At 39.7% G+C, this 16,645-nt stretch overlaps 1 protein-coding gene across 4 annotated transcripts in view; it reads right to left on the bottom strand.

The window, feature by feature from the left end:
• Window positions 1-16,645, bottom strand: part of LOC115371344 (rho GTPase-activating protein 26) — a 132,368-nt gene that overhangs the window by 31,358 nt on the left and 84,365 nt on the right. For all 4 annotated transcript variants that reach the window (XM_030068664.1, XM_030068665.1, XM_030068666.1 and 1 more), the window contains 3 exons: window positions 16,448-16,506; window positions 7,530-7,635; window positions 1,793-1,952 (listed from right to left, as the gene is read on the bottom strand). In XM_030068664.1, the coding sequence (XP_029924524.1) occupies window positions 1,793-1,952; window positions 7,530-7,635; window positions 16,448-16,506 (325 nt within the window). The remainder of the gene's footprint in view (window positions 1-1,792; window positions 1,953-7,529; window positions 7,636-16,447; window positions 16,507-16,645) is intronic.

The raw sequence follows: 16,645 nt of genomic DNA, 5'->3' as shown, positions 1-16,645 counted from the left end.
ACACACACACACACACACCGTACGACACTCGCTCATAGCTATCACAGTTTGCAATCAGAAATATCATCTTAACTGACACAAACTTTGATTTTTTTTTTTCCAAGCCCTGCACACTTATTTCTCACCCTGTCCTCCGCATTGTTTGTTCTTCCCGTTTGCATTGTGTATCTATTTGTAGTCTTTGTATTTCCTGTGCTGTTTGTACTTTCTGTACTCTTTGTATTTTCTGTATGTCTGCAATAAAAAAAAGAAATAATTATAGATGCAGAGAAGTAAAATGCACAGCAGGGTAGGTTGTGGGCTGTGGTCTACAATTTGTGGCAGTGTTCGTGACGTTGCAAAAATTTCATTTCTGTGCTATTCCTTGAAGCACGATGAGACAAGACGCAGCAACAGACATAAATACAAAATATAAAATATGTAAAATACACAGCTTAAATTACCGCAGTCTTATTCAAGGAAGGGAAGAGTGGTCAAACAGTAGTCACAGGCTCTAACTACATTCAGGGCACTATTTTGATGTTTTCTTTAATTTTCCTCTCACTAATTCTCCCTACATTCTTCTCACTTTTTTCCATGGCCTAAAATCTTTTGCTTTTATTATCCTGTTATTTCAACCTGAGTAAAGCGTCGTCATCTCCCTATCCATTCATCTGTCATCACCTTTTTCTTCTTTTTAGCCAGCTTCACACACACACAGCTCCATCCAGGAAGGAAAACAGAAGAGGCCGAGGCACATTAGAGGTCTGGGGAATCGTTTACTGACTGTCACATTGAGTTTGTGGTTTAGACTGCAGAGAGGTGCGCCGGCCTGTCACAACCAGGATGAAATGAAACCTGCAGACTCCTGAGTGCATATGAAGTTTGTTTGCAAAAATGTTAGTTCCATTTGTATTTATTTCTAAAAATCATGTTTTTTTTTTTGTTTTTTTTTTCCTATCACTCAAATGACCAGACTATAATGCATAGGCTTTTGCAACAAATTGGATTGTGGATTCACCGAGTATTTTATGTGCAACAGCGGTTTATCATATTTATTTGTTTTATTTTATTTTATTTTATTTATTTTTAGAACAGTGAATGTTTGTCTTCATAAGTCTTCAAGTCTTCATAAGCATGTAGCAGTCACAGACTTGCATTAAGGCATTTCCAGATGGTTTCAACAGTGCACATACCAAGCTAAAATGTTTTCACTGCATTAAGTGGTGATAGAAAAGTATATTCAAGAGAAAAAAGAAGAAAACAAACACTTCCCAAAGGCTTCAGTTAGCTTAAATTAGCATAAATAATTAAAAAAAATGTTTGAAAAATAGACTCTAATCAACATCTTGCAGGCAGGAAAAGGTCAGATTTATAAAGTGCAGATTGCCATTGTTTTATATCTTAATGAGGCAGAGTTAATATGATGTGGAACAAGAGCTCCCCATGAAAACAGGAAGCTGCGCTATCATGATTGGTACAATCTATTTGCACCTCGCAGAGGAGCCACCAATCAAAAGAACATCAGCAGCAAAATCTAAAGATGTTAGGAAATGTGTATACGTGTGTGCATGCATGCATGTGTGTGTGTGTGTGTGTGTGTGTGTGTGTGAGAGAGAGAGAGAGAGATAGCTGCTGGGGTCTTACAGTGACCACTGTAAGCAGCTTGACCAGCAAATAAGCTGCTTGGATCTAAAGGGGAAAGGGGTCGTAAAGCTTTGAGCCATATCTATATATACAGTATGTAACCCCCCCTGACCCACAACCCACCCAGACACACACACACACACACACACACACACACTCCCCTCACCCTCTCATGGTTCTCTATGAGGATCTCCACTACAATGTTTTGAAACTTGATGTCCATGATGGCTGCCACTGTCTCTTCCTGTGGGCGGAGCAAGGTTGGACCAAAGACCACGCCCAGATTGGCCACAGTCATCAGGTTCTGCTGGTGGTGACTGGCCACACTGATGAAGGGAAAGAGAGAGAGAGAGAGAGAGAGAGAGAGAGAGAGAGAGAGAGAGAAAGAACACAGAAGTGTATGATTAATATACTTAAACATACACTGTACCCTGCAATTTTATCTGACCATTAGGTGGTATCAAGAGAAGCAACATGTTTATATGTGAGCCCTTTGCAAAGCCACTCCTCTCTCCCTCCATGTCACTCGCCCCCTCCAGAAGTTTATGGCACCACAGTGCGGAGGCCAGCCTAGGACAAACTTTGCTAAGCTGTGAGCCTGCAGGATAATAGTTAAGCTAAACCAACCGCTAAGGGAAGTAACGGAAAAGTCTTGTTACATCGATCCATGTTTTGTTCTGTTTCTTATCATGTTCACTTTTTGAGTCAAAATATGACCTTTTCACTTTGTACCACCACCTGCCTCAGTTGTTGTGCTCACCCACTTCATGGAGTCCTGCTTTGTGAATGGGAGGGGGGGGGGGGCGCTTGTGTTTAATAGGGGAATAAAAGAAACTTGAGCTTGAGGCTTGCAGATTTTGGCAATAAACTTTGGAGTGAAGCAAAAAAAAAAAAATGGCTAAAAACAGCAACATGGCTGGTCTGCACAAGTTGGCATAGATTTGTTTGATTATGCCTCAAAAGTCTCCACAAAGCACACATTACTTTCAGGATTGTTAATGGGTTCTGAAATCGCATGGTGCCGGTTTAAGCGACTGATGATAACTATGACATTATAGGGGATGGGAATAATCTATTAAGCTCAGGTAAAGGATGCATACACCCTCATCTACATTTTTCACCCGCCTCACAGAGGTTTGAACCTGACGACTATCCCATTTGTCACACATTATATCATATTGCCGCAGCCTAAGAAAGCCTGGTAAAGCCAGAGGGCTTAGAAGGAGCTTTAGAGTGAAATACAATGCTACTCGACCGCATTAGAAGAATAATTACAGATAAGCCACACAGTGTCATGGCCTGCTTTTTGCCTATAGGCTACAGCAGCTTGTGGTTATCTAACCAACAGACAGGCCACCTGCTTGATTCAGAGCAAATTCAGAGTATAAGTTTGTCTGTGCATTGCCATCTATGTATAGAAACTTCCAGAATGCTGTGGCACAGAGGTGAGTGAAATGACTGGAGGAGCGCATTGTTAAGGTGGAGCCTTAATCTAAAAACCACTGATCAGGTCGTTCCAAGTTATTAAAACTCATCTGTAGCATTTTGAAGAGACTTGTCATATCAAAAGGTACCTCAGGAAGTAGCGATACTTAAACGCACGTACAGTTAATCAGGTGCAGTGCCAAGAAACAAACAACAAGGAAATATTAAGTCCAAATAACATTGCTCTGTACACACTTTGACTGTGTAAAACGAATATTTCGATCTATCAGTCAGGTTCAAAAGCTCCCTCATCAACACGTGCCCTACTGAAGTGTCCTTGAGCAAAATATTTCTTCTTGGTAAGCTCCAGTGGTGCTGCTCTGTATCTGATCCTGACGTTTAGCCTCACTAAAGATAAGCAAAAAAAAAAAAACAAAAAAACATAATTTTCCCATGGGGATCAACACAGTAATACATTAATATTACTATTATCCTCTCTTTCTCTTCAAGGGACAAGTCAGGAAATAGATTTGACTCGCTTGCCGCTGGATAGGTTTCTATTTACATGCTGCCTTAATGCATGCGGTCAAGAGATTACACAGAGCCCTAATCCTCCTCGAGGGTGGAGGACAACAGCAATCAAGCTAAAGAGTTTTCCAGCAATGAACGTAGATGTAGGATACTCAGCAGACCCTGCAGTATGAGGCTGTAATCTGTCTGATGGGGAAATAAGGAAACAGGTGGAAAAAACATGTTTCCTTTTTCAGATCAGTTCAAGAGAATAGAGGAGAAGGGAAGAGAAGGGGAAAACCAGGGAGCGGAGAAAAGCTGGATAACGATGAATTATAAATCTGACGAGTAGTGGATGTCAAGCTAGGCGGTCACTATTGTGGTCAACACAACTCAAAAAAAAAAAATCGCTGCATATCTAATCCTCTTAACTGGATAAGCATAGCGGGGAGTTGTGACAAAGTAACAAAGGGCAAGCAACGCTGCACTGTGGAAATACCACAAAATTAAAGCCAGTGTGTTGCCTGGATTTCAATCAATAGCATCTGAGGGGGCTTTCACACCTACCCTGTTTGGTCTGTTTTAATTGAACCATGGTGCGTTTTGTTTCATGTGGAGAGGTGAGAACATGCATTCGATCTCTAGTGTAGACCAAATAAGTGAGCCATGGTCCGCCTGAAAAGTCGGGACTCAGGGATGCTTTCACACCTATAGCATGCTTGCTTTGATCCAATTCAGGCATGAAGTTGCTACTTTGTCACACTTTTCAGTAAATCCCAATAGTGTCCACACAGCCCAGTGTTCAGCGAGCCAAAATTTGTCAATAAAGGACGCAGGCAGTTGCATTGTTCAAGACAACAGTGTATGGCAACAACAGAGCAATACTCGAATAATGGAGGGACAACAACTAGACCTTGGTATTTTTGTGTTTCCACAAACCATCATGAAATTATGTTGCTGGAAAATATATCTAGAGGAGCCCTCGGCTGATCGTTGCTCCATGTTTGTCCAAGACTCATTTTGGCACCATTAGCAGCTCTGACACGGCAAACAACTTCAGGTGTCAACATCCATTTTAAATCAACAGTGTGTTGTGTCTTGGTTTGTTTCATCTAGTTTAGGCCTGAATTATGTTGTCACATGAGGACACTTGCTTGGTCTTCACCAGACTTCAAATGCATATTTCCACCTTTCCACCATAATTTTATTAAAACAGACAAACAGGGTAGGTGTGAAAGCACCTTCAGTTTCAATTTAACCACAATATGGTTCATTTAAAGTGAGAACATAATGTGATTATTATGGGAAGCAAAATAAAATAGACTGGATTGCAAGTTGAGGTGAATGTTGACACCTGAAGGTGCTTGCCGGACAGATCCTAGTGATTCCAAACTGACTTGGGGACAAACATGGAGTAAAGATGAGCTGAGGGTTCCTCTACAGACTAATGACAACATTTCACACTTGCTTGTGGAAACATTAAAATACTTCTACCTTGTGTTGCTGTTGCTCCATTGCTCCACTGTTCCGGTGTCCAATGGCATATTGCTCTTTTAGTGCAATATGCTGTTGTCCACAACCAAAGTTTCCCTCATAAAAATTACATCCAGTAGAAGGGTTAATGTTATTTGCTAACAAATTTTGGTTTGCTTAAAACAGGGCTGTGTGAACACTGACTAGATCGAATCAAATATGCAACAAGGAAACAACCTCAAGCCTGAATCAGGCCAAAACAAGTGAACTAGGCGTGAAAGTGGCCTGAATGGCCGGGTTTCAGTATCTGATGTGCTGCAATGACGAGCCAGATATTCAGCTTGACCAAAAAAGGAAACCTAAAGCAACTGAAGATCAATGGCAGCCGTTTCATTACTTCAGTCCAAGCTGCCAATGTGGTTTGTGGTGATGTGGAATAATTTATTAGGTATGTACAGCATTAGAAAGTAATTATGTCTGTGCATAATTCAACAGGCCCATAAGTCTATGTGTTTAAGGTTAGGGTTATTCAGATCCCCATTAGCTGATAGCGGCTGCTATTCCTCCAGAGTTCACGTAATAACACAATATAGCCTCCTTTCCATATCAACACATCATCCTTCAAAGCCCTTCATATAAAATGCTCTTTATTTGGATGAGGCTATTGTGTTGGCCTACAAAAGTATTATCAAAAAGTAATGAAACTTATCAAATGAGCAAATTGTCCATTCAAGTGGTATTGTACTATAATTAAACCACTGAAGACTGTAAAAGCATTCAAACTCAACGTCATCTCATATAAAATTGATAAGAATGGTATTTTCTCATTTTTCAGTGACTTTCTCCTCATACCAAAGTGCTTGCATAGTATAAGCCTCTCTTCAGAGGTACTCAAACTGTAATTAAGGAAGCACCGATATTGACTGATCACAAGGACTGATCAGATCTACTACTGTCACTGAACAGTGTCAGCTTGGATCTTTAGTTTGGGGTCACTGGACAATATAACTGATATAACAGGTTTTCTCCCACCGTTTACAAAATACAGGCTTATGAGCACCAACAATACAGGAAATTCAGACAGTTTGCTTTCATTTTTGACATGTTAATCTGGGCTTTTGGCACCATATAATAGTTTGGGGTAAAATGTCTCTTATAATACTCAGTTTTTGCCCCATATCAGAACTGATAATAATACCAGAACTGGTATCAATACTTATGTAACTAGAGGGAAGCTAAAGTGATATGTCTAAATCAGGAATTAACACACACACACACACACACACACACACACACACACACAATTGCGACTTGTGCAGACTTGCAATCAACACAGGTGTATAGATTCACAGTCTATGAGAAAGAGGGATTGGGCTGCTGTGTTGCCTTAGGCATTCGATGTTATTCAACCTGTTGCAATATTAATTACTGAGCACAGATGACAATTGAAATAAAAAATTACAAGCTAGTTAAAGGGGCAGTTCACCCAAAAAATTACATCTATTTACATCTATCTTCCCTGTATAAGTACAAAATCACTGAGGATAAATTCGGTTTGCTGGTGTTCTTTGTCAGAAAATAGTTCCTGAGCAGCATTCCACCTTACTTGATATATTAAAAAAGTAATGTATTACTTTACTTATTTACTCTTTGTGAAAAGTAATTTCTAAAATAGTCCTCATGTTATTTTTGTGTTACTCCACAACATAACCAGTGATGCATTGTTGCGTACCTACTAGTAAACAAAATAGCAGTTAACAATTCTACGATAACACTGTAGAAATTTCCTTGATTATGTGCAATACTACAAGCTTGCTACTAGCTTTGTGTCAGCATGCTGCCTTTGCAGGTGCATGGAAAATTTTGCTGTTATGTTCACAGCACTGGATAGCTGTTTCTGGCCTGACCACAGTTTGCACTTTACTATCACATTCTTCTTTCATGTAACAAATTGGAAGTTATGTGTATATCTCCTCCATCCCTCAAAAGTTGTAGACTGCGCTGCGATTTTTATCCTTTCTACCACATGAACTCTTGGCAAAGTCACAAGAGGTCAGGCAGCTGTTGCGCAAGTGTGCATGAGAGGCACGTTTAATGATTTTTTCTTTTCTATCTGCGCATTATGCAGATAACTGAAGAACTTACAGTATGTAATGCAAGTAACAATAAAATTATTTTTGTCACTAAACAAAACTCACACAGCCCCAAAATACTGTTTGCAGCAGACTGGAAACCTCACCAAATCACACAGAAACAATCTGAGTGGATAGACTGCACTATAGGTAAGTTGGATTATTTATTTATTTATTTGTTTAAATCTTTTTTTGGTACTTTGGCTCTGAGGTGTCCTTCTGATTATAATTTTCAACGCCCTTCCCCTGCATTGAAACTTTAATTGTTTTCAGACGCGCTCAGGCCTTAGAGGTAGGGTTAGCATGAACAATGTGTGTGTGTGTGTGTGTGTGTGTGTGTGTGTGTGTCATAACTTGACCTACTTGGCCAGGTGTTTAGTCAGCAGCTCCAGCATCTGTCTGTTCTTCTCAGGCAGCCGATGCACAATAGCATGGATTTCTGTCACCCTGGCCTCTGGGTTGTCTAGCTCTGAAGAGAGAGAGACAGAAACACAAGGAGAGAGACAGACAGGAAAAAAGAGACAAATACAGAGAAAACAGAGACAGACAGTGAAAGAGAAAGACAGACAGACAGAGAAAGAGATGGAGAAGGGAATGAAAAGTAGAGGAGAAAAAGGAGAGACAAGTTTTATTTAGTATGGGTGTTCAACTCCACAGCAGAGTAGCAGTGCAGTATTTTTAGAGACAGACAGGTAGACAGACAGACAGGCAGGCAGTTGATGAATGGCTCTATAAGTCACCGCCACAGAGCCAGTCGATAGAGAGACGACAGCAGACAGACTCTACATCAAGCCCTCTGGCCCCGGCTGTCAACGCCAGGCAATACACTCCCGCTGTCAGTGTATAGCAACACTCACACACACACACATATACACACACAACACACAGGAAAAGAAAAATGCATATTTTCTCATCAAATATCAAGGCTGCTAAGCAAGGTCATATATAAATTTTCGAAAAAAACCAAAACACATAAAATACAGACAGACCAACCACATGAAAACTACAAAAACTAACACAAACATACACACACACACGCACACACACACACACACACTAACGCACCCACAAAATTTCCATCCAAACACCCTCACTGCTAATATTTAGTGGACACACAATGCGCTCTGAGAACAGAAAACAACCGACCAACCACACACACACTCATCACATACGGATGCATGTGCATATCCACTAACCAATCATGATGCCCTCCATGCAGATGCATGCACATGCATGCACATAAAGTCAAACACACTCATCATTCCCACTGAAGCCTTTTCTGGTGACCACTAGATCATACACATTATGCTGAAGCACACACACACACACTTGCAAACCTTCTGCAAACCTCAACTCATAAGTTAACACCCGAACACACACACACACACACACACACACACACACACACACACAGACGTGCACAAACTTCATGTATCTGGAGGTTTCTGGAAGCCAACTTTGAGACTTTTTAAGACCAATTTATGGTACATAGGTCTAAATATAAACTCTATACAACCCATTTTCAAACCGCACCTTATTTTCTCATCTTTTCTATTACGCCAAGGTCCGAAATTAACTTGGCTACTCCTAAAGTTTTTGCTCTATGTTTGATAGATTTTTTTTTTATTATTATTATTTATTATTATTATTATTATTATTATTATTGAGCCTAATGGTGACCTACTTCACTTGCATTGACACCTCTTTGGATCGCATGTTGAGGGTTCTGATAAACAGCTACCAAATGAAAATGCAAACACTTAGAATGAACTCCAGGCCTTTTATTGTCTTAACTTGTCACGGAATAACAAGGGAAAAAGGCCACACCTGGCCAGGAAACTGCTCTTTAGTCAAGTGTCCGATTAGTTTTGAGCCTCTGAAAATGGTGTGACAATCTTTAAAACTGGCTATAATTCCTAAAAGGTTAATGCCATATTTTTGTTCAACCCCTTAAATTAAAGCTGAAAGTCTGCACTTCAATCACATCTTGAGTACTCCATTTCAAATCCACTGTGGTGGTTTACAAGGCCAAATTTATGCATATTGTGTCATTGTCCCAATACTTACGGACCTAACTGTATATTCCCCTGCATTAGACAATTTACTTTGCATCTTTTTGCTGACATGTCTCGTTACAAAAGGAGCAATCAGTGTGATGAAAAAGGTTTGTTTTGGGTGCTTGTGAAATCAATTTTGTTTGAGTGCCCACTGACCTTTTAGGACAATAATGGAGAGCCACACAGTCAGGCAAGGAAAGCAAAAATCACTTTAGAGTGAGGTAGATCTTCGAGATTTTATTCAGTCTGAACTGATGAGCAAAGACTTTCGAATTAAAGACCCCTTCTGATGAAAATCAAGGTTTTAACTTTCTGAACTTGTCCATCTGTTTTTTTCATATGCTACAAGACATCAGGAGTGAAATATGCAGTCAACACGATGACTGAGTCTCACAGCTTTGAAACTGCAGTGTACCATGGGCAGTCTCAAAATCAGTCTCCTGACTAGGACAAACCAGGTTTATGACGTCAACTGACGGGGTGTTGCTTTCCATATCATTAGCAGCAGCACTGCAGGGCGCTTGACTGTTTTATTTTCAAAAAAATCAACATGACCAAATTGAAATCTGTGTTTCACATTGAGAAAATTGGCAAAACTAAGAGATTCAAAGAAAAAAAAATACTTCTTTATATGGTTACATTATCAAGTATGATACAACTTTCACAAGTGTCGTTATAAGGAAATCCTGGTTCTGTGAATGCAGAGCTGTCCCACATATTGCCCAAAATATTTGAATGAAACTACACAATACATGCCATTTGCCTTATTATAATTGTCCTTGTTTCCATTTCTGCCTCAACTTTACATCCCAAGATGTTGAAAATCTGTCAAAGCCTCCATCTAATTTCATACTCGCATTAAAATAAAGCAACCTGTCATTTTTTGAAGAAAATTAAGGCTTCCATTCACTGTAATTAAGCTATTTTAAAAATAACTTATTTTTTAACATAAAACATATTTTTTCCAGACATTAAAGACCCACAAATACCCTTACACACACACTTATGCCTGCACACACACACACACACACACACACACATTCACACTCCAGCCAGTGTGTTAAATCAGAACACACACATACACACAAAAACCACAGCTATATCATTAAGGCAACACTACAGTCAGTAGCTGCGATGCCGAGACAGAAGCATTTCCAAAATCTGAAGTCATTTACCATCACAGTTTCCACCTCATCCATCACTGGAAATATATCGACCTTTAAAAGTCACTGTTCCTTGCTCACCTTGGATTTCATTTCTCACTTCAATTTTATTCTCAGCATTCATTCTTTCAACAGAAAGGCTCACACACACACACACACACACACACACACACACACACGTTAATGTCACTATACAGGTAAGGAAGCACAAAATCCTTTACCCCACCTTTACACAGACACACACAAACTGTGGAGTTAAATGTAACACTTTAAAGCCCAGCGATTAAGCTAAAACAAAAAGTCAGGCACGGCTAAAGATCTAATCAGTTGTAAGTATTAAGAGGAAAGTGTCTTCATATTGCGTGGTACATGCTTTTGCAATCCAAGTCATGTGAGCAGTTAGCAAAATAGGGTTGTTAAATAAACTAAAAGTCTGACTGTTTCCAGTATCAGGCCAGGTATCGAGGTTTAAATGCCAGGTACCATGCAAATTAAGGAAAAAACAAGAAGCGAAATGAAGCAATGAAATCACTGAAAAATAACATGAAATGGGGCAGTTCATGAATATTTGCAAAGTTGATTAATCTTTTAGTTATTTTGGAATTGGAATCGTTTAATCTATTGAATCTGAAAAATAATCACCACAGCCCAAATGTTGTGTGATGTTTTAAAATTGCTTCATCATTCTGTCAAGCAGTCAAAAATAAATGAATTGACTGAAATTAAAATTGAAACTCAGCACTAACATAAACTGGCATGAAGGCATTTTTAGTGTATAGCCTAAGTATAATTCGTTTTAGATTTTTCCCCATTAAAGTGCCATTGCTGGCTGTTTGAAAGAGGCCAACAATGCAACACGTGTTTCACATCAGACACACTTTGATGATTTTGTGCCAATTCCAATGAATGATGGCTTTTGGCCTCTTGTATTTCTCAGCAGACTGTTTACAGACATTTGGGGCTGATATGATACATAAGCTGCAAATTTCTGGGCAGTTCAAATAGTCCCTCTTCCTCAGAGTCTAATTTGTAAATATTATTTTTTGTCCACATACATTCCCATGCAAACACAAGCGCAAACACACACTTGCCCACCCATCTGCCATCTTCCTAGCATCCACACACACATGCACGTACAACTCTGGAAAGAAGTGAAGATTTGGTTCAAATTCACTGAGGCTAGTAAAGGTTAGCCTGGCCAGTTCAGAGCCTAAAAATGTTGTGCTTTTCTTCTCTTACAGCACAAGAACAGCTCCTCCTGTTGGCCAGGGCAGGTAAGGCGGGATAATGTCACAGTGATGGACAGTAGATCTTTCACCATGAAAACATTATCAGAATCACATGTCGCTTAATAATGATGGAAACAAGAGGAAAAAATTTAGACAGGAAAGTTCGCCTCTATCTTCACTTCTAACAGTAGGTTGTATTTTCAACTTGGGGTCTTTACCTGACCACTTTTTAACTGTTTCAACTTTTCTGGACAGGTGAAACAGGACAGAGGCACAGAAGAACTGCAGGGAGGAGAGAAAGGGGTGGAGATGAAGAAATAATGGGCTAAAATAAGCAAAGGATAACATGCAGGCAGCTGGTCACTATTGCAAATAAATAAAACGCCCACAGGATGATCAACCCTGACTGGGTTTATTCTGCAATAATTACAGACTGGGTGTCATTTCAGCTAATATAGTATATGTTATAATCTATGTTCTAATTTGTCTTCCTTGTTTTATTTTATTCTATCTTGTTTGTTAATTTATATAATTATTTATTTTTCTCTGGTGACAGTTCTGCTTACAACCATAAAGCGAACATTTCATGTTCCTTAAATTAAAAGTGACGTAGGCTAGTGACTTCTTCCCTGACTAATAATAGCATCAGCCTCTCTGCGCAGAGTGATATGTCAAACCTGTTTGAAGTTGTAATTATTCCGAATTATCGGACAGAAGTATCACAGAAACGAGTTTGAGTGTTTAAAACAGCCGTGTACTAACTACATAAAATTTTCAAAGCTATCCTATACTATATGAGTATTTATCATCACACATCAGTTTTGGAGACAAATTGTTTTTTTGAAATGGCTCTGATTTCTTAGTTATCTAGAAACAGAGATAAAGCCGCAAGAGGACACTGATACAGCACTGAGTCTGTATACCATTTGCCACGCATGTTACACACTCAGTGTCATCGATCTGAATCCAACTCGTGTCTGTGTCACATGTCACCCTCTCTATCTATTTCTCTCATCTTTCCATCCTTCACAGTTATATAACAGCTAATATGGCAGAAATGCCCTAAATGTAAGTATTGTAAAAGTTTGTTGTAGCATTTCAGAAGCTCTCAAAGTTTCACCTGGTAATGCTGGAAATTGAAACCCAATGAAAAGAGCCAATTCATACAGGAGGAAATGAATATGAGGGAAAGTTAAAAAGGGATATGGAGTAAGGAAATGAGGCAGACAAAGGTAAAATAAAAGGAAAGAGTGATGAAGTAAAAAGCCTGAGATTGGCGATGGAAGCCAGTCTAAATGTGTGTGTCTGTGTGTGTTTTCCTGCTGGTGCATGCAAAATCCAGGTGGTACTCCACCTTCCCACCTCATCCTGCTCTTTTTCTTTTTCTATCCTCTTTCTTTCCCTTCATTCCTCCTTCCCTACGCCCATCTCTACGCTCTCTTTGCTTTGTGCCTAAACCAGAAAGGAGCTGTGTGGGATGGGAAGAGAAAGCTGAGATGAAACAAGAGGAGAGGGAGGAGGAGGAAGAGGAAGAGGAGGTTCATGGGCTGGATGGTGGGAGGAGACATGAGGGAGAGGAACAGAGGAACAAGGGAGGAGCTGAAGAGTTCAACTGAGGATATCACCCTCATAACACTCCACTGCAGCTGCAAAGGCCCGTTTGGATCGAGTACAGAACTACACATACACATCCAGGCATGTATGGACACACACTCCCACTCACTGACACAATGATGCACACACAAATATAGTGAGAAACTGAGATGAATAGCAAAGGCAAGGCGGGAGAATGAGTTTAACAGAAGCAGGAAAGAGCAGTGGAGAACAGAGAGATATAAATCTGTAAATTTATATAAACGCTGGCTGGCGGTTGCTTTTATATTTTATTATTGGTGGCTGCCCTTCCAGACCACGACTGCCTACATTTTTAGCACGGGTGGTCCAAGTGGGGATGAAACCCTGGCATTGTTAGTGCCATGCTCTGCTCGGCTCTCCCGGTACACACAAACACAAACAATCACGCACACACACTGCAGCCCATTTTCTCTCCAGTTGGCCTCACTAGGGAGCCATTTCCTGGTGGCGTTGCCAGAGACACACGGTCATTTCCTGGAGTTCCTTCCCCTGCCAGCTCAGCTTTAAGGAGGCTGAGCTACCAGTGCAGACAGAAAGCAGGTCACTGACACAAACTGTGAGATACCAGGCCAGACCGGACCAGACCAGACTAAACTCAACTCCACTAGACTAGACGACAACACAACTAGCTATAATAAAGCAGATTTTTTTTAAATGAGCAAAAAGAGGGTAATGAAATTAGTTGTTTAGAAAGAGGCAGGAAAGAAAAGCACTGATCTCATCAGACAATCCAAACTAGACCAGACAATCTGAGGCCAATGCCAAACCAGACAGCTGCTAGAAAGATACTGTTTACCACCCAGTAAGATATGACCAATATGTTGTTGTTTTTTTAAGAGAAATACTGATTTTTTTTTTTTTTTTTTTTTAACTGAAGCTGCCAATAGGCGACATTTTGTGTTGATAATCAGTAGATTTAAATGTGAAAATAACATTGTCAGCAACAAATAAATAAACATGAAAACTACTGCTACAGTCACTCTCAGTATTAAAAGTCTAAAACTTTTTTTAAAGAATGAGAAAATAACCGCTTCCATATCAGAGAAGGACAAAGAAGCCACGCTCGCCGAGATCTGATTTTTTGAAAAGTTAGATATCAGGTGGATATATTGGTAAATTAATTAATAAATTAATCACCAATCCCACCCACACCCTTTGATTTTTGCTCCTAAACCATCCAGCATTTTATATTGTATGTTACTTAAGGTTGAGCAAATCTTTGACTGCATTTCTAATGTATGCACAAGTCTGTTCGAACGGTAACTGTGTGTAAACGCAGATTCTGTTAGAAACTGAGACTGCACTCTGCAGGAAAATCCACACGCAGTCTTAATAAGACGAGGCACAAACCCTGCTAATTCAAAGCTCCTCACAGAACTTATTACACAGCTGAGTAACACTGTAAAACGAATTCTGAAATTCTTCCCTTTGGCGGGGCTGTGAAAAAGAAAAAAGCAACTTCTTTCAAATGTTTTGGTCCTCCCAAGATTTTGCAATTCTGTAATACATGTAATTTCGCCATGTTTATATATTCACATTCCAAAGTCATCTTGTTTGTGTCTTTGTGTCATCACAACATAAACTTCACTAATCTTTGGAATAAATGTCAAAAGAATTATATTGATCTTGCTTGGATTGGCACAAGGAAGAGTATTGCTCTATTGGGAATCAATTTACTCTCCAACAAAATGTCAGTGGTTGAATCAAATCACCAGCCAGCTACACATCATCTCAGATTAAAATGTCTTACAACAGAAAATAAAGTAAAAAATAAATAAATAGGAGTTAAATATTAAAATAATTACAACTTGGAATTTCATGACTTGTCCTTTGTTCCCTTTTTCTCCTTTTGTACATTTTCCTCATTCCTTACAGTAAGATGGAAAAAAAAAAAAGACAGTAAAAAAGTATGCACCAATTGCATTTCAACCTGTATGGTTTTGTTGATCTTTGCACACTTGAAAAACACACTTAACACAAAGCCAAAGTGGGGAAAATGAGGCCAGAGCAAACTGGAGCAGGCCCAGGTCAGAGTAGGGCAAACCGAGTGAGATCAGACCATACAGGGCTGGACCTGACCCAGCTGGGCCAGGCCAAACCTAGTCGTAAAACTACTTCCTTCTGCTGTAACTACAAGGAAATGCTGTCATGGATAAACTCCTTCTAATCATAGCCTTAACTGAACTCAAAACCCTGCTGATGTCCTTATGTGCCACTTGAGGGGCATTTTTGAAACACAACGATGCCAGGCTATTTTAATTTCAAATTTCAACACTTAAATTAGTAAGATATGAGTATACATCTTGGTAAATGAATTCAATTTTCCCAATTCACTCATCTGGTACTCCCAAAACAAATGCTAACAATTATTTACCAACATTATTTGACCATGGTCATTGCCCAAACAAACCTCAGCATGCCAGACTTTTACTTGGTGCTTTTACCTTTCCAGGCTTTTCCCCTCTGCCTTGAGTTTTAAAAATCATATTAATTCTGTATAAATATTGCATAAAGGCTGGTTTACCCTGGACGGATTGGGTCAGCAACACGCTGTGTACCACACATAAGACGAAGCAGCACAGTGGGAGGGCCGAACAACCAGAGCAAATGGACAGACAGACAGTGGCTTCCTGGTGGCTCAGCTGGCATAGCAAGTATTTGCAACATCACTGGTTTGAATCATGACCTGAGAGACTTGTTGTTAAGGCCTCTACTATAAACTACATAGTTAGAGAAAGACACCTTGAAATTAAACTCTTGAGACAGATATACAGGACATATTGCAGCGTGAGTGGAAAGAAGAGGAGTAAGCCAAAATGAATATTCACAACTACAGGGCCACTTTTAAAAACTGAGTTTCACAGTCCTCTGAATAATCGATGTCTCACTTGCTACAAGGATTTTTCTTAACCCTTGCTGTCCAATCTACGAACTGTGCAGTGAATTAAACAGATATTAAGTCAAGATTCTCTTGGTTAGCAGTTGGCTCTAATATTTTGCACACTGAATGTAAGCCATATGTAATGTGGTGTATGTTTTATCCAAAGAGGCCTGAGAAGAACTGTGCGTGCAATTCTCAAAATCAAACAGAACTCAGATGTCAAACCCCAGGACAGTCGGTCCTGTGCTCTGACGACTGAACTACGCAGCGCCACATCTGAAAGGCAAATATGAGACATGAAAAGAAAAATACTCACTGGCAGCTTTGATGAAGCTCCTCTGATACTGGTAAGTCATGAGAGGAGCAGGCAGCATTCTGGGGACACAGGAGACAGAGATGTCAGATGGAGGATGTCAGTTTGGAGAAAAGAGTTAGGGGTTGGCTGCTGTTAAAAAAATCAATCAGCCTAAATTGTTTGGATAAGCATCCATACAACGAGAATTCAGGGAAGAAA

This window comes from Myripristis murdjan, chromosome 14 (assembly GCF_902150065.1).
Source record: "Myripristis murdjan chromosome 14, fMyrMur1.1, whole genome shotgun sequence".
NCBI lineage: Eukaryota > Metazoa > Chordata > Actinopteri > Holocentriformes > Holocentridae > Myripristis > Myripristis murdjan.
The sequence above is the reverse complement of the archived record's forward strand: the minus strand, read 5'-3'. Positions and strand labels throughout refer to the sequence as shown.